Source organism: Emydura macquarii, unplaced genomic scaffold (assembly GCF_026122565.2).
Source record: "Emydura macquarii macquarii isolate MOO-44397 ecotype Brisbane River unplaced genomic scaffold, CSIRO-AGI_Emac_v2 contig_2938, whole genome shotgun sequence".
Taxonomy (NCBI): Eukaryota; Metazoa; Chordata; order Testudines; family Chelidae; genus Emydura; species Emydura macquarii.
The window spans coordinates 364853-386824 of NW_027133075.1; the positions used below are offsets into that span (position 1 = coordinate 364853).

At 47.2% G+C, this 21972-nt stretch overlaps 2 protein-coding genes across 2 annotated transcripts; both read right to left on the minus strand.

The window, feature by feature from the left end:
• Positions 1–4595: 4595 nt before the first annotated feature.
• Positions 4596–5534, minus strand: LOC137167572 (olfactory receptor 52P1-like). Its single transcript, XM_067569786.1, has one exon. It carries the CDS (start codon positions 5532–5534, stop codon positions 4596–4598), a length of 939 nt encoding a protein of 312 aa, XP_067425887.1.
• An 11817-nt stretch (positions 5535–17351) lies between these two features.
• On the minus strand, positions 17352–21727 carry LOC137167589 (olfactory receptor 52P1-like). The gene is made up of 2 exons (XM_067569798.1): positions 21655–21727; positions 17352–18334 (listed from the first exon to the last, which is right to left on the minus strand). The coding sequence occupies exons 1-2, from the start codon at positions 21725–21727 to the stop codon at positions 17352–17354; spliced, it is 1056 nt and encodes a 351-aa protein (XP_067425899.1).
• Between the last annotated feature and the right edge of the window lie 245 nt (positions 21728–21972).

Here is a 21972-nt window from a genome sequence, read left to right on the forward strand (position 1 = left end):
AAAAGTAGCACAACTTCCACACCCTGCCTCCATGAGTAAACAAGGGCAGTTCGTGCTTGTTAGAGCGGGAAAGAAAATGGAGACAGATTCTAGTGACCACATGGTCAGGGACTCCTTTATAAGTGTGCTCAAGTGCAGGATTTCTTCTAAGACTACGGCCTAGCAAAGGTACTTCCACTTCTTGGGGACTGTCAGAAGTGAAGTCTGACATAATTTGGCAAGTCTGTCAGATAATCCAGGCCTTGAGAGAGTCTTTTAAAGGGTTTGAAATTTTTCAGCCTCCTACAGTCCTGAGGAAGAGGCATGGGGCAGTATGTGGAACACGGATACAGAGAGAAATTAAACTGCTTGAAAGGAAAACGGACCCTGTAGAGAATGTGGAAGAGAGAGAGATGGAGAGAGCAATTACAAGAATTAACATACGGATGAGGGCTCTCCTTTAAGATGGAAACGATGAACCCATTCCATTTCTAAAGCATGTCTTCTGTACCTTCCTAATAATGAGCGACGACTTAGAAACAATTATTGCTGCAGCTCAGAGCATTATATGCCCCCTCCCAATACTAACAGATGTGATACTAGCACATTACTTTGAGCAAAGTAGACAGATTTTGAGAAGAGCCAGAGAACACGGCAGTGAGTCTAGTGAGGCACAAAGGCTTTCAAGCTTTCACAACTACAACTTGAAAGATAAAGGCACTGACTGAAGTCTCAGCCTATCTCAGGGGACCTTGGTTAAGATATAGACAGGGCTTCCTGGTTAGTCTCATGTTGATTCATCAAGGCCTGCAATACAGCATATGGGAGAAGAATGAATGGGTTGAAACCCACATGATAGTAAATCTAGGGGAAGGTCGCCCTGAACCCCGGGAGGAGTCACATGGAGGCCATGAACGAAAATACAGAGCAGCAAGACATTAAACAGAGGAGAAAATCCAAGAAAGAGAACTGCTAAGACAACGATACCCGGGGAGTCCAGAGGAGCAGACAGATAATGGGTTTTCAGCTATTTCCAGCATGGAGAAAAATATCAAGGAGTTTGTCCTTTTCAATGTACACCTCCAAATGCTCTCGGAGGAGGGAGGGGTAAATGGTCTTATCAGAGCATGGGCCATTTAATGATTAGACAGCTCAGTACAGTTATCTTAGCTTTAAGAGACCCCTGAAGCTCATAGAAAGGTCATTACAGATTGGAATAAAAGCGTAAGGAGAAATGAAAGTATCTATATGCCTGTGTTAATAGCTAGAAGAGGGTCAAGTGGGGACAGGCCATACTTGTGACTTTACTCAGAACATAAAGAATCGCTGCTATTTTGCATCCTACTTAGGTTTTGTCACAGAAAAATAATTGTATTTACAGAAAACCCAGAGTTGCCAGCACCTATAGCCCAGCTCAGAACCATTGTCAGCTTTGTCAGTATCTGCAAGAAACCTCTCCTGATGAACCGTCCCATGTGCCAGGGCAGGGCGAAACCCTGAATGCCTCAAAGGGAGAGAATTCACTGGACTTTGCTCCATGTGCGGTCTCTCCCGGCCATTAAAGGTGTTAGCTCAGACTGAAGCTTTTTCCACAGTCAGTGCATTGCTGGGGTTACTCTCCCATGTGGATTCTCTGATATCAAGAGTAGGAGAAGATGACAGGGGCATCTCAGGAGTAGCTGTGGATCCCTTGTTGGGAGGTGAAGCACCACTGGGTCTCTCTCTCCTGGAGATCATCCAGCCCCTGAACAAACTGAGCAGAATTACAATTCCCAGTGTGCCCTACCAATGGAGTGCATGTTTACTGGGGAGGCAGAGCAGACGTGGCATGTCAGAAAGAGCGGTCTGTCATCAGTGTACAACTGCAGCACTGAACATCCTGACAGAGCTACGCAGTGAGCAGGGGGAGTGGCAGGCTGAAGAATCGTTTCCTTTATTACGTTGAATTTGATTTGTCACAAACACCTTTGAGTTGGATGAAGTGACCTACTCCTGACGTAATGCCAAAACTCAAGTGTAAATTAACTTGTAGGAAGGCGCTGTGTCCTTTCTCAGAGCCTGAGCCCAAGGAAGGATTGCGATGCTCCTGCGTCTTTGTTTATTTTCTGTGAAACTCGTCTGTTTGCTTTCCTCATTATTGCATAGAATCCTAGAAGGTTAGAATTGGAAGGGACTTCAGGAGGTCATTTAATCTAACCCTTTGCTCAAAGCAGGACCAATCCCAATGAAATCATACCAGCCAGGGATCGGTGAAGCTGGACCTTAAAAACATCTAAGGATGGAAGTTCCACCGCCTCTCATGGTAACCCATTCCAGTGCTTCACCACCCTCCTAGTGAATAACGTTTTCCTTATATCCAACCTAGACCTCCCACACTACAACTTGAGACCATTGCTCCTAGTTCTGTCTGTGATACGACCAGTGCCTAGGGTTGCCAACTGATAATGCCAAGGTCAGGGCAGGCTGCAAAAGAAGAGCAGATTCTCCCCACGCTGGTGGGTGACACTGAAGCCCGGCTTCCCAACCAGCCACAAACTTCTTCTGATTACCCCACACTGGATATCACGAAGCCAGTCCACAAATGCCCACAGCCCCCTTCACTGCATTTCAGCTCCAGGCTCCAAATCAGCATCAGGTCCAGCAAAGAGACCAGTTACTTAAACTCTCTGCTCTTTGCTAAAAAGGTTCCTTCTGACCCCAAGGGGTCAGCCACAGCATCAGAGCAATATAAGTTTGGATCTTACCTAAAATACCATGCTGGCAGCCAATCCTTTAATATCTAAATTAAAGGTTTATTGTAAAAAGAAAGAAATAAACCACGAGATAAATGTTAAAGGGTTAAAGTAAATCACAGATATACAAATGATTAAAAGTCCATATACTTCAGGTTTCTGGAAGAAATGTGGAGTTGCAGGCTTGTATAGTTCCCTCTGGTTCACATCCAGTACCTGGATGGGTCTAAGTCCTTCAGTTCAGTTGCAAGATGAATTAGTCCAGAGGTCGGTGTGTGTCTGCAGCTGGACAGGATCATCGACCAAGATGAATCCTGTGGTTTGATCTTATAAACCCCCTCCCCCGGCCATGCGGCCTGTGGGCAGTCATAAGACCCAAAATGGAGTCCATAGTCACATGGGCCAATCCTGGTGGCTCTTCAGGTGTGCCTGGGGTCCAGAGTCACGTAAGCAGGTTCTGGTGACTCAGTGGTGATGCTGGCTTCTCTCTCAGGGCCCCTTGCACCTGGGAATGCCATAATGGGCCATTACGCTGGCCATTGTTCTGCAGCCTTCCTATCTGGGGTGTTGCCCCGGCAGCACAATTGAAACACAGATATCTCAAATACATCTATAACTTCCATTTCACATATTACACATGAACATAAGTAATATTCTCTTACTTAGCATATTATAACCTTCCTAACAGTACCTGACATGGCCTATCCCACATGGATTATTACGATTCTGCCATGCTGATGTCACACAACATACTAGCTGCCCCCTCTCTCAAGCTAGCCCGCATGACACTGTCATCTGCCACAAGTGAGAACAGCCTCCTTCCATCCCCCATGGAACCTCCTTTCAGGTAATTCTAGGCTACTATCAAATCCCGCCTTAATCTTCTGTTCCGCAGACTAAACAAGCCCATTTCCCTCAGCCTCTCCCCATAAGTCACATACTCCAGCCCCCTAATTATTTTTGCTCCCCTCCTCTGGCCTCTCTCCAATTTGTCTACATATTCCTTTAGTGGGAGGCCCAAAACTGGATGCAATACACCAAATGTGGCCTCACCAATGCCAAATAGAAGGGAATATTCACTTCCCTCAATTGGCTGGCAATGCTCCTACTAATGCAGCCCAATATGGCGTTAGCCTTCCTGTCAATGAGGGCACACTGCTGACTCATATCCAACTTCTTGTCCACTGTAACCCCCAGGTCCTTTTCTGCAGAACTGCTGCTTAGCCCGTCGGTCCCCAGTCTGTAGCTGTGCATGGGATTCTTCCATCCTTCATCTTTGCATCTGTGATTTTTCTATTAAATACGCTTTTTGTTTATTTTGACCCCAATCTCTGTGCAATGTGTATTTCAAAATGAACTGATAATTGTGGCAGATTTCATGTCTTTGGAGAGGACAAACCAGAGGGGAAAACTCTAAGTTATTGCTGGTTAAGAATTCAGAGAGATGGATTTGGGCAGGCTCAGGACTGGAAGGGATTGTTGGGGGCCTGGTGGAGGGCTGAGTTGGGGACCTTGTGATGGCAGAGAGGGGCAAAAGAGTCAAAGAAGGAGGAGAGTGAGGAATGGTGAACATCAACAACTGTACTGATGTAAAATAGGGCTGAGAACATATGAAAAGCCATTGGTGGTGTGCAAGTCATAGAAAAGACAAGTGACAGGGTGTGTGGTACAGGGGATGATGGGTCTCACTGAAAGAGATCAGGTCATAGTCAGAGAGATGGAACTCAGCAACAGAGAGAGCAGTGTTTGGTGATGGAGTGATAAGACAATAGGTTCTCAGGCTGAACTGCCACAAGGCTGAGCTCAACCACACTGGGAAAAATCACCCTTAATTAATGAGGCCTACTCCTGTCACGCAGGTTTAAAGTCAGTGGCTCCAAGCGATCATATTCTGCAGGTGTATTTTCCCACTTTGTCACGAAGCTCTTTGGTTTTGACCCCATAAATGATAGTGTTAAACATGGGGGGCACAAGGACATAGAGGTTGGCCAAGAGGATGTGAACATGGGCAGCGATGCCCTGACCGAATCTGTGTGTCAGGGCAGAAAAAAGGAAGGGAGTATAAGACATCAGCATCACACAGATGTGGGCTGTGCAGGTATTGAGGGCTTTCTTGTGAGCTTTTTTGGAGGAGAGCCTAAGGATGGCCCTGATGATCAGCCCATAGGACAGGGCAATAAGTGTCAGGTCTAACCCGATGATCACTAATAATGTCACCAAGGTGTACGTCCGGTTGACTCTGGTATCCCCACATGACATCTTCATCACAGCGATGGGCTCGCAGTACGTGTGGGGGATAACGCGGTTGGTGCAGAATGGCAGCCTCCGCAGTACCAGTGGCACTGGCAGAATCAAGAGAACAGCTCGTATCAAACCCACTAGGCCTAGCTTAGCGATTCGTGCATTGGTGAGGATGGTGGTGTATCTCAGAGGGTCACATATGGCGACGTAGCGATCAAAGGCCATTGTCACGAGGATGGCTGATTGCGTAGCAGCAACTGCGTTAAGGAAGAACATCTGGGTGAGGCAGCCATCCACAGTGATGTCTTTAGAACAGAACCAAAATATGCTCAGTGCCTTCGGCACGACGCATGTCGACAGACCAATGTCTGTGAGCGCCAGCATGCAGAGTAGCAGGAACATGGGCTTGTGCAGGGTCTGCTCTTTGCTCACAACAAACAGAACCATGAAATTTCCCAACAGGCTGATGGTGTAGAACGTAGAGAAAGGGACGGAAATCCAGATGTGGGCAGCTTCCAGCCCCGGGATGCCGTTTAGGATGAATGTTGATGGATCGGAAGGGGTGAGGTTGAAACCCGTCATGAGATGATCGAAGCACTGATCAGGCTCAGTAATATTCAGGGTGCCTGTGAAGGGAGAGAAGCAGAGGGAGGAGGGTCACACACTTGAGCACAGTAAATATTCCATTGTTACTAACTATCTAGAAAGGGGGGTGAGCAGTGAGGTGGCAACCTTTGCAGAAAGCACCAAAGTATTTAGGCTGAGTGTGACCTGTCTGTCCCTAGGGTTGCCACCTGAAAATACCAAGGTCAGGGCAGGCTGTAAAAGGAGAGCAGATTCTCCCAGCACTGGTGGGTGACACTGAAGTCATCCACAAACAATGCTTCTGATTCCCCACACTGATTACCAAGAAGCTAAGACAAAATATACACAGTCCCCTTTACTGCATTTTAGTCCCTGGCTCCCAATAACCCACTAGGTCCAGTGAAGAGAATGCTTTCTCCACTGAGTGCATAATTAGACAGAGGAACTCATTGCCACAATATGAAGTTGAGGTCAGGAGATCAGAAAGAATCAGCGGTTTAGGACATTTAAATGGAAAGTAAGAATGTTCCGTTACAATAGATAGAGCTAAATAAATATCTTGGAAAGCCTATATATCCCTGTTTTTCGGGGCACAGACCGATCTTTGATTGTTAGGAGTGAATGTGACACCCTTATGAAGGTCAGGTTATCCCCCCAACACATTCTTCAGCAACCCCTATGGTGTCACTGTCAGACAGAGGATGCTGGACTGGATGGATCATTGATCTCCTCCAAGGTGCAATTCCTCTTTGGCAAAGAAGCCAAGATTTCCCCATGGAAACAGACACTATCATGCCAGGCTGGGACTTTGTGCTCTGTTACTTCTCTTGTTTGTTTTGGTGAGACTCGTTTTTGAAAGCACCCAGCTTTCTCTGAGACAAAGCAAGTACAGTGGTTTCCTTATTCTGCCTTGTTAAGCTGAAACACCCATCAGCAACCCAGTTGTTTACCCTTCTCATGCCAGAATACTGATAACATTTGCAGATGCCACAAAAATTGGGAGATCCTAAGTAATGAAGAGGTCAGGTCACTGATTCAAACCGATCTGGATTGGTTGGTAAAGTGGGTCAAAACAAACAATGTGTGTTCTAAGAACAAAGAAGGTAGGCGATACTTACACAATGGGGGACACTGTCGTGGGAAGTAGTGACTCTGAACAAGATTTGGGGGGGCAGGAAGGGATAATTAGCTAAACATGAGCTCCCTGTGTGACCCTGTGGCCAAAAGGGCTAATGTGATCCTGGGATGATAAACAGGGGAATCTCAAGTAGGGGGAGAGAAGTTGTTTTACCTCCAGTTCTGGTGTCCACAATTAAAGATTCATGTTGATACACACAGATAGTTAAGGTGTGACTTGATAACAGTCTACAACTATTAAAATTGGGGGATTGTAAATAATGAAGAGGACAGGTCACTGATTCAGAGCGGTCTGGATTGGTTGGTAAACTGGGTGGAGGCAACAAAATGTGTTCTAACAGAGCTACATAGACATCTACTTCTAAGAACAAAGAAGGTAGGTGATGCTCACACATCTATCGTGGGAAGCAGTGACTCTGAACAAGATTCAGGGGCTGTGAAGGGGTAATTAGCTAAACATAAGCTCTCAGTACAATCTGGTGGCCAAAAGAGTTAATCTGACCTGGTGGGATAAACGGGGGAATCTCAATAGACAAACACTGGCTATAAACAAAGAGAGTAATTGACCATTGGAGCAATTCACCAAGGGTCATGGCAGATTCTGCATCACTGAGAATTTCTAAACCAGGGTTGGATGTTTCTCTATAAACACTGGTGACTTCTGGCCTGGGGTCTGTGAACACGTCCCTGCAACACATACCGGAGACAGCTGGAGGCTCTTTGTCTGCAAGCTGGTTCCTGAGCCTAACTGAAGGCATTTTTCTGTTACTCAAGACAGTGCTGAATTTATTCCCACAGGGAAAAAGTCTCATGTGACTTTGAAGCTTTGAAAATGACACTCTAGGCGTGTTTTTCACAGTGTGAGGCTTCCTGTGAGCCACTGCATGAAAGAACATTTCAGATAAGAAAAATACTGACGTTACCCCAGAAAATTTGCCCCTTTAATGCATGTACAACTGTCCTATTAATGGCTAACAGAGCTGGCTAACAAATAATCCCAAAGAGAACCGGGTGCACCATTTGTGTCCCAGTGGCTCTCTGTGTGAGCCAGTGGTCAAGGGCTCCTGCGCATGGCAGCTGTATTTACCTAGGCACTCACATGACCCAGAACTGCCAGCTCTCATTATACACTATGCACACTTCTCAGCATGCTCGTCATTGCTCTGTAGCGGCCCCCAAAGCCACACAGGGTGTGTGTGGGAACAACAAGAGCAGCAGCACAGGTGCCTTGGAATCTGCTGCTCGGGGTGTGACGTTCTTCACTGGAGAGAAAGGGAGCCGGTGGACGGGGGCACCTCACCCCTGCAGAGGAAGAATTATGGGGAGCTTGCGGTGGCTCGGAGACTGTGTGGGCCATGGGAAACTAGGAAGCCTGGAGAAGATGCTGTCGCCCAGCGTAGCTTTGGAATTGGGGCAGCCTGGGATGGGGAAGGAGATTATAGACAGGCTGTCAGATCTGATGGGAGACAGAACCAGCTGAGGAGCAAAGATCAATGGTTCTTTCCACTGGGAAAATGCCTGAAGTTGTGTAATTAACATTTAACAGCCATTAAAAAAAATCAAAAAGAAAATGAGTAAATGTTGTGTCACCCAGGCTGCAATTCTCTGGCTCTCCAGTGGAAAGAGGCCCGGAGACCTGCCCAGACACACTGATGTCAATGGGACAAAAATTTCACCCTTAGCGTTGAACTTTAGGCTCCCTGTTGAGAAGATCCTGGCTTCAGGTCCTGCAGCAGCGAGAACTATTCTGTTAAGGTGCTGAAAGTGTCTGAAGGAAGACCCCCAGTTTATGTGGCACTCTGAGATAGGGCATGAAAGGTGGGGATTTCAAAACACAGGGGTCCTGATTTTGCTGTCAGTGATGCCAATGTTAATCTGGAGTGAGCCACTGAAGGCAGAATGTGAGAGCAGAATCTGGCCAGTCTGTAAAACCCTGTGTGACTCATTCTTGATGTGAAATCTCGTGTATCACAGACACCCACTGCAGAGGCTGCGGCTACACGTCTTAACATGGCAGTAAAGTCGCTGAATTGAAAAACCAGATAATCCAAAAAGGGGAAGATACTGAGACACATAGAAGGACACAGTAAGAAACAAGGAAATTATCTTTAAAATATATTTGTCTAAACTATTTACAATAAATCTTTAGATCTAATTTTAAATCCCTTCATGTTTCTGACAACACTAAACAGTTCAAGTCTCCGTGCTGGAGAATTCCTGCCCAGATTGTTCTTGACTGGAACCTTCCCGAGCCCTTAACACTAACTTTACTGCAGAAAGAGGCAACTCACTGTAATATTATGCAGCAGAGAGAAGAAATCTTGTTACTGCGACCAGAGAATGAGTGTACAAATGTCACGTCTGACACTTGCAATTCTTGTCAGGAACATTTATGATTCCCCCGTACAGTCCCTGCAGAGTCTTAAACTGACCAGGAGTGTTGGACTATTCCCTGCACACCATGAGCAATGGGAAGGGCAGAAAAAAGACCCTGGAGAATTTCAGTCTAAAAGTCTCCCCTGGGAGTGAAGAAACAGTTCACTGATAACAGAGGCTCAGATTGTCAGAGCACTGAGACTTGCAGACTTGCTAGAGTTGTCCTGCACTGCTAAAACCCCAGAGAGAAAAGAAGAGCCAAGGGTTAGACGTGCTCATTTATCTATCAGCATTTCTGTTCTGCTGCTCATTGTCATAGAATCGAAGCATCTGCTGCTACTCCCGGCTGACGAGCCCTGTGCTGAATCCCTGAGACCGTGACGTGCACGTGGACAGGCTCTTGTGCATCCTTGTTTCAAACGCAGGATTTCCACACACAGTAACAGTCCCTCCCATCCGATAGCCTCTCTGACAGAGGGCAGTACAGATTGCCCCAGCTTAATTATGCACCCAGAGGGGTTTAATATTCTGCCATGGGGAAGCGCAGCTTCCTGAGCCCCTTTCAGTGATCAGCACGTGCCCTGAAGCCTGTGGATTCACGGCCTTTGTCTCTTTATCCCAGCAACAGTAACTGCATAGGCTGTCATTGGGGTGGGGAGGGTGCAGGGAGATTTTCACAGGGAAGTGAGGTGCCCATTGTCCACCCACATTCAATGGGACTCTGCTGCCCACTGCCCTTGTGCCTTTGACAAGTTCTCCCTGGGATCTAGTGGATCATGCGCTGCTCTGGATCTCAGGAGACCTGGTCAATTCATGGATCGGCCACAGAGCTCCTGTGTAACCTTGGAAGTGTCATCTCGTAATCTACTCTAGGTCTCAGTTTCCCCTCTGTGAAATAAGGAGAGCACTTCCCTGCCTCAGGGAGTTATGAAGATAAAAAACCTTTAATTGTGGGGCACCCATATGGGGACTGTAGCGAGGCGCTGGGGCCTTCCTCAGAGTCTGGGCCCAAGGAAGGGTCCCGACACCCCTACTGGGCAGAACACGGCCCTGCAGGCCAAACCACCCTTAAACGGAGGGGTGGAGCCAGGGCAGAAGAGGGAAGTATAAAAGCCCGGCACAGCAGCTCAGTCAGGGGGCAGTTGCTGCTGGAGGCAGACGTGTCTTCCCAGAGGCTGTGGTCTATTTATGACCCAGGCCCTGCGGCTGTGCGGAGCAACCTCCTCACCGACCAGAGCCTGGAAGCCTGCCCGGACTGCCAACAGCCTGCACATGGGCAGGGAAAGGGTACACTTTACCAGGGCCCGGAGGTCCTGGCTGTGACCCCCTTTACCCTGAGGAAATTTTTTTTCATGGCTCATGAGATTGTATGTATGGGATGAGGGATTGTGGTACGTGTGTGGGAGGGGGTCCGTGTTACATCTTTGTACTGGGCCTGAAAAAATTATGCTTTGGGCCTGGGCAACCCTGGGACAGGCTACTCCAGACAGAATTTAACTGAGTTTAGTCCTGCTTTGAGCAGGGCGTTGGACTAGATGACCTCCTGAGGTCCCTTCCAACTCTTTGATTCTATGATTCTATGGTTCTCCTGAACACGTTGGTAGAACTGCCTCATTTCCCTCCCCTTTGCCCCTCATCCCGGTGGATCCCAGGTTTTGCATTGCTGTGGGTAGCTCTGTTCCCGTGGGAATGCCACAGCTGTTCCTGCAGATGCTCCTCTCTGCGCCATCCCAGGAAGTCCAGACCTAGACCCCTATGAAATGTGTTTTATTATTGTGGACTTTTGGATTTATTATTTTCTGATTTCATTTTTTCTAGTTAAAAATATTAAATCCATCTTTATGGGTATTTTAGTCAAAATTGTTTGATCCATTAACAATTTCAACAGCTTTACTATAAATGTATAAAAATGTTTAGAACTGGATTGCAATGGGAAGCCCTGATTTCAACAACAAAAAATATCCTACAGTTTAACAGGAACCAACGAGAACCAGAGCCAAGGTTCAAAGCCAGAGTAAACGGGGGTGAAACAGGGAATCAGGTTAGGGCAAGACCTGTGGGCTCAGCAGAACAAGACTGGAGCTAGGCCAGAAACAATGCTCTACAAGTCAGACAATCCACACGGGAGAGTCACCCCGGCAATGCACTGAATGTGGGAAAAAGTTCAGTGTGCGCTCACACCTTTAATGGCCGTCAGAGACTGCATGTGGGGCGGAGCCCTGCCATCTCTCTTGTTCAGCAGTCAGGGTTTTATCCTGCTGTGGCAGACTGAACGGTTCATCAGGACTGTAACAGGGAGGCACTCACCTCCCGCGAGTGCCCCTGGGCTGGGTGTGTGTTTGCACCTCTCTGTCTGCAGTGAGCCCTGTCAGTGGACTTTCAGGCAGGTTTGCTGACTCAGCCTGGTTCAACTCCCTCCTCCTGAGTAGGCCACTCCCTGTGGCCCGTGTGGGGACCCAGGTCCTTCCACTACACCTCGTCCCAGCCCAGAGATCCTACAATTAGTAGCTTCCTGCTGGGTCCCTTTTGATTCTCACTATTCTCCTATGATTTCCTTGGAAACTTCCCATGGGTCCCGGTACCTCCGGCTTCACCCTTACCTCAGGGCAGCCAGGCACCATGTCCCAGCAGCCATCCCAGAGCTCTGGCCTGCTCCCCCAGTTCCTGCGAGCAGCTGCTTTATCCCTGCACCTGGAGTGCCTATGTCCAGCCAGCAGTACCAAACTTGCTCGTCTGCCTCCATGCAGCAACTGACTGTGTTCAGCTACTGCAGCTCCTTTTAGTGGGGCCTACTGTGTTCTGATTGGCTGCTTCCTGCAGCCTCTCCCCGATTGGTTGTTTTCCCCACCGCTACTCTAGGCAGCCTGGAGGACTCACCTCTACTGCACTTTCCAGGGCAGGGTGTGGTAGGACCATGAGGCCTCCAAAGTGGGCTTTGAGGTATGGTACACCCCGACACAAGGAGAGACTTCAGAGACTGACAAGGGTGACAATAGATCTGAGCTGGGCTATTGTTGCTGGTGCCTCTGTTTCTGAAGTGTAGAATGGCTTTTCCTTAAATATTACAATTATTCATCTGTGACAAAACCTAAGTGGGATCCAGAATAGCAGCGATTCTTCATGTCCTCACTGAAGTCACAATTATGGCGTTTCCCTACTTCACCGTCTTTTAGTTATTCACACAGCCATATTGTTTCAATCAAACCATTGTCTATGAACTCTGGGCGTGGCAGGGCTGCATTGTCCCCCTAGTTTTGGTCTCTGCATGCGGTCTGTTGAAAAATATTTCAGGAGGTTCGTTTCCCTGCACTGGATAAAAAGAGACAAGCAGGTCTCGTGAACAGTCTGCAGAATTTATTTCTGCAGAGGTCAGATGCTTCCCAACCAGTGGGTAGCGAGAGACCCTGAAGTTTACATTCTTTCCATATTTATAATATCATAGACAAAGGAATTACATATGCATAAAATCTTACTTTTTATAGGTACACTCAATTCTTATACAAACACTCCTATTGACTAACATTTCTACACCATCTAATTATACAGGTATACATATTCATAAAATATATTGACAACCAGCTTAACCTTATCTAGCATGGGTGCCTGGTTTATCTCTCAGGGCTACATAACTAGCAGAAATCAGTCGGAGCTATCTTCTTGCCTCTCTGGGAAACTTTCCATGACCCTGACACAGACAAGCATTCTGACACAGAGGGGCCCTGCTGTTTCAAGAGCTAAGAGGGAAGGCTAAAATAAAATAACTAAGATGGAGTCACTATGGTCAAGTTGTAGCTCTTCCTTCAGGTCCTTTAAGCCTAGAGCGGGTCCAGCATTGCAGGGTTTTTTTCATTCTGCCCCAAGTGATCAAAGTCTGGGTGAAAAAAAAATCAAATCTCTACTGCAACCCCTCCCAGGTGGAGAACATGGAGAAGCCAAGACCCAGCCAGACCCTCCATGCACAGTGACCCCAGTCCAGTAACCTCCTCAGACACAAAATCCTGACTGCTTTAATGGCTGAGGTCACCTACCACAGTCATTGCTTTCCCAGGACAGTCAGCGGAACCCCACTAATCCCTCTCCTCTTGGCCTGTCCCATTAGACGGCTGCTGTGCTCACTGGCCCTTGTGCTCTCCTTCGGTGTCTGTGAGGATAGCTAGTTTTAGGTGGGGTAAGTAGACAGGTGCCTCCCAGTCTGGTGGTGTGTGGGGACATGGGCGTGCAGTGAGGCCGGCACACAGGCTGGGCCATGGCTGATGTACCACATTGCCGCAGATGTGTGGTGTTGACATGAACCATCCCTGCGCTAGCCCCCACCCTGGCCAAACTGACCACCTCCTCATGGACTCACACCTGGGATCACAGGTGCCTGCTGGTGAGCTGACACTAGAGACCAAACCCCATGTGCAGCTACCAAATGGGATTCCCCTGATCCCCACAGTGACCGAGCAGCCCTGCCGTGAGACCAGCACTCTCCAGGCACTATGGGCCCGGCTCCGGTGCAGGGGGGTGGTGTCTGGCACTGAGTGGGGTGGTGGTGTAAAGGCCGGCGCCATGCGTTGACATCTCACCAAAATGATCCCCGCCACTGTGGAGCTGCTTTCCCACCCTGGCCAGGCGACTCGCTGGGCTGAGGCCGCTAGTGTGGTGGGGGGATGCGTGGCAGGGGGATGTGCCTGTGGCAACAGCTCACCCCAGCTGCTCTTCAGCCATGGTGAGTCACGCCTCAGACTGCCTGTGTGTGCCTCAGTCAGGGCAGCTGGGCAGCCATGTTTTCCTGGCCAGTGACCAAGGCTTGACGCTGAGGCTGGGATGAAGCTCACCGCCGACGGGTGCCCCCAGTTCTACGAGGCCCCAGATGGTGGTGCAAGGCGGCTCTGGGCCTAGGGATACAGCAGGGTATCCCAGGGGGTTGTGTGGGTGGCTCCCCAGGGAGTTGCTCAGTGTCACCAAGGTGGGAAGGATTCCCCTCAGGAGCTGACCTGCCCTGGGTCATTGCCCAGCGTGGGGGTGCGGTGAGCCTTTGTTGATCCAATAGGATCTCTGGTGTCTCCTCGGTGGGGTCAGGTTCTCCCTCATTCCCCAGGGTAGAGAGTGCTTGTGGCCATCGGGCTGGAACTGCTTCCCAGGGCTGGATGTGGCCCAGCCGCTGAGGCCAGCTGATTCAGTGGACTTGAATCCGAGGGACTGCTTGGGGCCTGGCGACGGCCATGTGGATACCGTGCCGGATGTAGAGGGCTGGGATGACATTGGCCATCACCCATCACCACTCCTGGGCCTGTCCACCTCCCTCTGGCTGGGATGTTGCTCCCTTCTCTGGATAGTCCCTGTCATGGCTCCCTCTTGCCATAGCTTCTCCCAGTCCCTGGGCTGTGAATTCCCGCCCCCCTGGGCTCCAGAGAGTCCTTCCCCATCTCCCAATCTGGCAGCATGGCCAGGACTGATACCTGCTCTCCCAGGCTGGGATGATGCACAGATGGGCTGTCTGCCCTTAGTCCCCCAGCTCTGGCTGTCTCTCTTCCCTGGTACTCTTCCTGTGCCACCCATAGAATATGAAAATAATAGTTAAAGGGTTTATGCTTTAAGATAGAATAGAAAAGTTTAGAGTTTGGAAAAAGGGCCTAAGGGACCTAATAAGGGCTGTCAGGACGCTAGCACAGCACAGATAGAGGGCGGAGCCGACCACACCTGGCTAAGTGACAACTGAGAAGTCATGGTTACCAGGCAGAAAATGATTTGATACATGATGAGGCAACCTGACAACTAAAAATGTAATGTAGCTAAATTATGTCAAATGGGGTGACAACATGAGCAAGAAGGAATTGAGCAGAAATGCTACTGAATCATGTCACATGATGGGGCAAGTGACAACTAAATTTTTCAGTTTGGTCAGTTTAAAGTGACAAGTAAACTTGTCAGCTTAATTAATAAATTGCAACAAATAACAAATAAAGTTGTCACCTAGGTCAGCTTGAGGTTATTTAAACCCCCAAAATCAGTTGCACTTTGGACTGCAGCCTGCTGGGATCCTTGGTAGCTGGACTGAGACCTTCTATGAACCAGCAGCGTCCAGAGGACGGCTAATACTTCTTAGAGTCAACTCGGGCCAAGGGGCTTAGGAACAGAGCGCTTATTTGGTAATGTATGAGAGTACACTTGTTTTAAGATAGTTAAGGATTTACAAGCGACCACCTGTCTGTAAATATTGAAATAGCTGAGCATTTAAAGTGACCATCTGCCTACAAACTCTGGAATAGTTGAGAGTTTGCAAGTGATTATCTGTCTGTAAACTCTGGATTGAATGTGAGTTTGCAAGAGACCATTTGTCTACAAACATAAAGTGGCCAAAAGTAAAATTGTGCACTGTAAGGAATGAATGCATGCATAGGAAAATACTAAGCCTTTGTATTCTTCTTTAGTTTCATGTTTGTATTATTTACGTTTATGCACTTTATTTAATACTTATGACTAAATAAATGAGTTATATTTCTTCAGTTAAAGTCCTATTTGAATTCTTGTTCAGTCGCCCCTGTCCCTTGGTTGAGGCAATTCCTCTGCTCCCAGAGACCCACAATCCTAAAGCTAAGGCCTTCCAGGCCACTCTGAGTCCATACAACCCTTCCTCTGGCCTCGTTTATTCACCAGTCCTATCTTAGCAGTGGGAGGGGTGTGTTTGTTTCCTCGCAGTACAAAGTAATGGAATTGGGTTGAAGTGTAGAAAGGAAGAGACATAAATCATCTTCCACAGAAAGCTGGGAGCGATACTTGGTTTTGACTGCAGTGAATGCTGAGAAGCCTGACTGGCATAGGTAGGAGAGTGAAAAAGGAAGGAGCACTCTAATAGCCCAGTGTGTTAAGTCATGAAACTCAGATCCCACTCAGATAACCAAAATTCTGTGACTGGCATTTGTGAAAAGTTCTGCTACAGTGCCTTAGAATCATAGAATCATAGAGTTGGAAGGGACCTCAGGAGGTGATCTAGTCCAACCCCCTGATCAAAGCAGGATTAACCTCAGCTAAATAATCCCAGCCAGGGCTTTGTCAAGCCGCAGCTTAAAAACCTCTAAAGATGGAGCTTCTACCACCTCCCTAGGTAACCCATTCCAGTGCTTCACCACCCTCCTAGTGAAAAACTTTTTCCCAATGTCCAACCTAGACCTTCCCCACTGCAACTTGAGACCTTTGCTCCTTGTTCTGTCATCTGCCACCACTGAGAACAGCCTAGCTCCATCCTCCCTGGAACCTCCTTTCAGGTAGTTAAAGGCTGTTATCAAATCCCCCCTCATTCTTCCCTTTTGCAGACTAAACAAGCCTAGTTCCCTCAGCCTCTCCTCATAAGTCTTGTGCTCCAGTTCTGTAATCATTTTTGGGTCCCTCCGCTGGACTCTCTCCAATTTCCACACATCCTTTTTGTATTGGGGGGCCCAAAACTGAACACAATACCCCAAATGTGGCTGCAACAATGCCGAATAGAGGGGAATAATCATTTCCCTCGATCTGCTGGAAATGCTCCTACTAATGCAGCCCAATGTGGCATTAGCTTGTCTGGCAATAAGGGCACGCAGTTGACTCATATCCAGCTTCTTCTCTACTGTAATCCTCAGGTCCTTTTCTGCCTAACTGCTGCCTAGCTCGTCGGTCACTATCTGTAGCTGTGCATGGGATTCTTCCATCCTTCATCTTTGTATCTGTGATTATTCTATTAAAGAGACTTTTTGTTTATTTTAACCCTAATCTGTGTGCAATGTGTGTCTGAAAATGAACTGATAATTGAGGGCAGATTTCAAGTCTTCGGAGAGGACAAACCAGAGGGGAAAACTCCAAGTTATTGCTAATTAAGAATTCAGAGAGACCGATTTGAGAAGGCTCAGGACTGGAAGGGATTATTGGGGCTTGGTGGAGGGCAGACCTGGGCATCTTGTGATGGTAGAAAGGGTAAAAAGAATCAATGATGGAAGAGAGTGAGGAATGTGGAGAATCAACAACCATACTGATAAAAAAAAGGTCAGAGAGCATATGAGAAGCCACCATTGCAGGTGGTCTGTAAGTCACAGAAAGGCCGAGTGTCAGGGTGTGTGGGGCTGGGGGATGACAGGTAGTTTTGAAAGCGATCAGGTGATGGTTAGAGAGATGGAACTGAACAATGTAGAGACCACTGCTTAGTAATGGAGTGATAAGACACTAGGTGTGAGGAACTTTTCAAACTGAACAGCTACAAGGCTGAGCTCAGCCAAATTTAGACAAAGCAGCTTTGATCCTTTCCTACTCTCTTCACACAGGTTTAACATGAGTGGCCCCAGGCGATCACATTCTGCAGGTGTATTTTCCCACTTTCTCACGAAGCTCTTTGGTGTTGACCCCATAAATGACGGGGTTGAGCATGGGGGGCACAAGGAGATAGAGGTTGGCCAAGAGGATGTGAACGTGGGCAGCAATGCCCTGACCGAACCTGTGTGTCAGGGCAGTGAAGAGGTAGGGAGTATAAGACATCAGCATCACACAGTTGTGGGCTGTGCAGGTGTTGAGGGCTTTCCCGTGGGCTTTCTTGAAGGAGATCCTAAGGATGGACCTGATGATCAGCCCATAGGATAGGCCAATGAGTGTCAGCTCTAACCCGAAGGTCACTAATGTTATCACCAGGCCGTACGTCCTGTTGACTCTGGTATCCCCACATGAGATCTTCACCACAGCGATGTGCTCGCAGTACGTGTGGGAGATAATGCGGTTAGCGCAGAATGGCAGCCTCTGCAGTAGCAGGGGCATGGGCAGAATCAAGAGAACAGCTCGTATCAAACCCACTAGCCCTAGCTTAGCGATTCGTGCATTGGTGAGGATGGTGGCGTATCTCAGAGGGTCACAAATGGCGACGTAGCTATCTAAGGCCATTGTCACGAGGACGGCTGATTGCATAGCAATAACCACATTAAGAAAGCACATCTGGGTGAGGCAGCCATCCACAGTGATGCCTTTGGAACGGAACCAAAATATGCACAGTGCCTTCGGCGCAACACAGATAGACATGCCGATGTCTGTGAGCGACAGCATGCAGAGCAGCAGGAACATGGGCTTGTGCAGGGTCTGCTCTTTGCCGACAACAAACAAAACAGTGAAATTTCCCAACAGGCTGATGATGTAGGACATAGAGACAGGGACGGAAATCCAGTTGTGGGCAGCTTCCAGCCCCGGGACGCCGTTAAAGATGAATGTTGACAGGCCGGAGGGGGTGAGGTTGGAAGCCACCATTAGATGGCTGAAGCAGTGATCAAGCTCAGCAATATACAGGTTGCCTGTGAAGGGAGAGAAACAGGTCACGCACTTGAGAACAAATACTAACTATATACTAACTACACTGGTTACCGAGAAGCTAAAACAAAATATATACAGCCCCTTTACTGCATTTCAGTCTCTGACTCCCAATAAGCCACTAGATACAGTAAAGAGATAAGCTATTTAAAACTCTATGCTCTTTGCCAAAAAGGTGCTCCTGACTCCAAAGGGTCAGCCACAGTACCAGATCAGTGTAAATGTAGATCTTACCCAATATTCCACGCTGCCAGCCAATCCTTTAGTAACAAAAAATAAGGGTTTATTATAAAAGGAAAGAAAGAAACTATAAGAGAAATGTTACGTATTTAAAGGAATAAATACATACAAAGGATTGGAAAGTCAATATATATCATGTTTCCAGTAGAACTGTGGAGTTTGCAGGCTTGTAGAGTCCCTCTGGTGTACCTCCAGTACCTGGATGGGTCTCAGTCCTTTGATTCACAGCTTCAGTTTTAGATGAATTGATCCAGAGGAGTGAAGACTAATTAGTTCATATGCAGGGTTTGTTCAAATTCTCCCATGAGAATTATCAGGGTGATTCCAGGCTGATGCTGGAATCTCAGACTTGCGAGTCAAACTTTCCCTGACAAGCTTGGACAGATTTGAGATAAAAAGGATCAGTCCACTAGAGTCTTTATTAGATCCATGCAGGCTGACCGATATTTTCTTGACAGCAGGTATCTCCTTGAACAAATAATAGATGATTACTTGAGACTCTGAAGTACCATCTCCTGTGTACTGAGCACACACATAACTAATTACATTAGCATAAGGTGAATGGTCATTTACAATCATTCACACGTATTTACTACTTACACGTCAAAGAGAAATACAAAGAATAGTATTGTGACATTCAAAGCTCTATCTAAATGCTCATATGTTCCTTTTCAACTCATAATCAATAGAACAGTGACAGACAGGAAAGCAGTTTATCTACATTGCTAACCTCTAACAAGAGAGATGTAAATAACATCAAATACCTACCAACAATATACTTGATATCAAAGCTCTCGTTTACTTATAAGGAATGACCCTCACTACCACTGTATTTTCCTATAATATACTTTGGAAGGTCAGCATTGGGCCTTGCAACTTGCAAAATTGCTTGGCATTTTCCTGCCTAGTGTCACACTCCCAACGTGAGATTGGTGTAGGAGGGAGTAATCAGAGCTCCTGAATACACCTCAAGGGCCCCCCAGTCTTGACACATCATCAGCTACAAATTAATTACAAGAGTTAAAACCAGCATTAATATTTACATCCAAATTAGTACTAGGTTGTGCTCGCAATCTTTTTCATTATGCCATGCCTTTAATACAGATAGTTTGTCATTGGGGGAGTTTATTTAATCCCCTTCTGGATTTTTGAACACTTAACCAGTCGCTTTCATTTTACCTCAGTATTCTTTGTAGCATAGTGTTTTAATTACATCTTGGGGTTTTGATATTTCAGGGTTACCCTGTGCCTCTCATTTTGACCTGGTCAATTCTTGGCTTGGCCACAGAGGTCCTGTGTAACCTTGGATGTGTTATCCTGTAATCTACTCTGAACCTCAGTTTCCCCTCTGTAAAATAGGGAGAGCACTTCCTTGACTCAGGGGTTTGGGAGGATTAAAAACCCTTAATATTGGGGAACCCATATGGGGACCCACAGTGAGGAAGGCCTTGTGAGGCCCCAAGGTACAGCCGTGCTTGTTTATCTCACGCAGCATTCCCGCCCCTTTCAGGACTCTGCTCTACTGTGATCTTGACACTGCACACACTGCCTCACACACTGTGCATTCCACCCTCAGTCATTGCAGGAACAGTGCTGTGCCCCTATTCTCCCCCTCTGGGGTCCCCACAACTCCTGCTAATATCCACAATCCAAGCTTGTGGGAAGTTTATTTAGTCCACAGCTATGAGAGTCTCCACCTATCAATTTCATTAGCCTGTCACCATTCGTACTTCCATTTTGAACTGTCCATAAAATATGGCTGTGGGGAATCACTTATCATCCAGTCCAGTGAAAAAACGGTTCCTAACCATTTGTAACTGTTGTTCTTCAAGAGGCATGGCTCATGTCCATTCCAATGTAGGTGTGTGCATGTTATGTGCACCATCAGTGGAAGCCTAGTGGTACCCAGTGCTATCCGATGGGTCAGCTCTCGTGCTCCCTGGAGTCATGCCTTCATGGTGCTGGTACATGGTGCAGTAAGAAATGAGAGCTTAATGCCTGCAAACAGGCTAAGGCTTAAAGCCTAAGTGGAAATAGCCAAGTGAACAGAAACGAGCCTGTGAACTTATGACCTAACTGAAACTGGCACGGAGAAAACACTGATACTGCAAGCATACACATTTCCAAAATATTGCTAATATGCAAATAATACTAAAAATACAAAATAGGTGCAGAAGGCACCAACATCCTGACACCAAAGAGATAACTGACTCCCTGAAATGAGACTTTGATGAATAAAAATGTCTAATATGGTGACGTAGAAGAAAACTCAGTCTTCATTTCTGTTTGGGTGGGAAAGGAAAAGACCTTTATTACAAGGTAATCACCTGGGACAACAGCTTCAGCTGAACTGCGCCCCCAATCTGCATCGCATGAGAGTTTTTATACAGAGTTATTACCACGTCATTGTTATACAGCAAAATACATTAAGCATGCGTAACACAAAGAAGAAATAATGGTGAGTTGCACAAACAGTGTCATGCATACAGCTCCACAAGGAACTTCCGGTATTTGGTTACATTCCCATATTTGGTTACAAAAGAAGGCATGTGCATAGCTTATTGCTAAATTGGAAAAATACAACTTCAGTCAAGAGAAAGAGACAGTTTGCTATCTTATTTAGCTTAAGAGAAAGCTTCGCCCCCACCTAGCTGACCATGCTTATCGATTAGCACATTCCTAACTTCCTCTTAGCCTTCCGTTACACGCTCAAACTGTTTTTGTGACAAACTCCTTGTTTCCACAGTGATAAATAGAGTTGTTTTGCTCAAATCATCCATATACAGTAAAGGGTGATACGTCAAAGGGGGCAGAACGAAATTGTCTGTGACAGTATATAAAAGAGGTGTCAGAGGGAAGGACTTTGTCCGGCCTAGGGGATAACGGAAACTCCCGCCATTGGGCCGTGTCCATTGTAATGCCAAATATAGGAAACTGACCCATAGATACTCTGCAGGTCACTTTTCATTGTACCGCAGGCAATAAACCTGGCCAGGGTGCCTTTGTTGCTCAGCTAATCTGTGGTCGTGTCGATATTTTCGATCGTGAGTGCTGTCTTGGTTACCTGCGCAGAGCTGGGACAGCACCCACACATGCACGCAGCCTACACTGACAAGCACCAACACCGGTAATGACATCGACGACACATGGGACTCTGTTAACCCTCCACCCACTCAGTTTCTTCTTGCCAGCTAACTCCAGCAGAGGGGCAGGCGGGAGGGTTCTTGGAGTGAACAAGAGCAACACACCTCAAAGAACAACAGTTACTAAAGGTTAGGAACCTTTTTTTTGGTTTTTCCAGTGCTTGCTCATGTCGATTCCAATATAAGTGACTCCCATGCCACTGTGCAGGAGAAGTGATCGGCGTTCATTGACTGGAAGG

Excerpts from the sequence above, each read along its gene's own strand:
- LOC137167572 (XM_067569786.1), bottom strand. The coding sequence starts at position 5,534 with ATGACGGGTTTCAACCTCACCCCTTCCGATCCATCAACATTCATCCTA.
- LOC137167589 (XM_067569798.1), bottom strand. The coding sequence starts at position 21,727 with ATGTCATTACCGGTGTTGGTGCTTGTCAGTGTAGGCTGCGTGCATGTG. Across the intron at positions 18,335-21,654 it reads GCTGTCCCAGCTCTGCGCAG|GCAACCTGTATATTGCTGAG; the intron begins GTAACCAAGACA and ends CTCCCTTCACAG.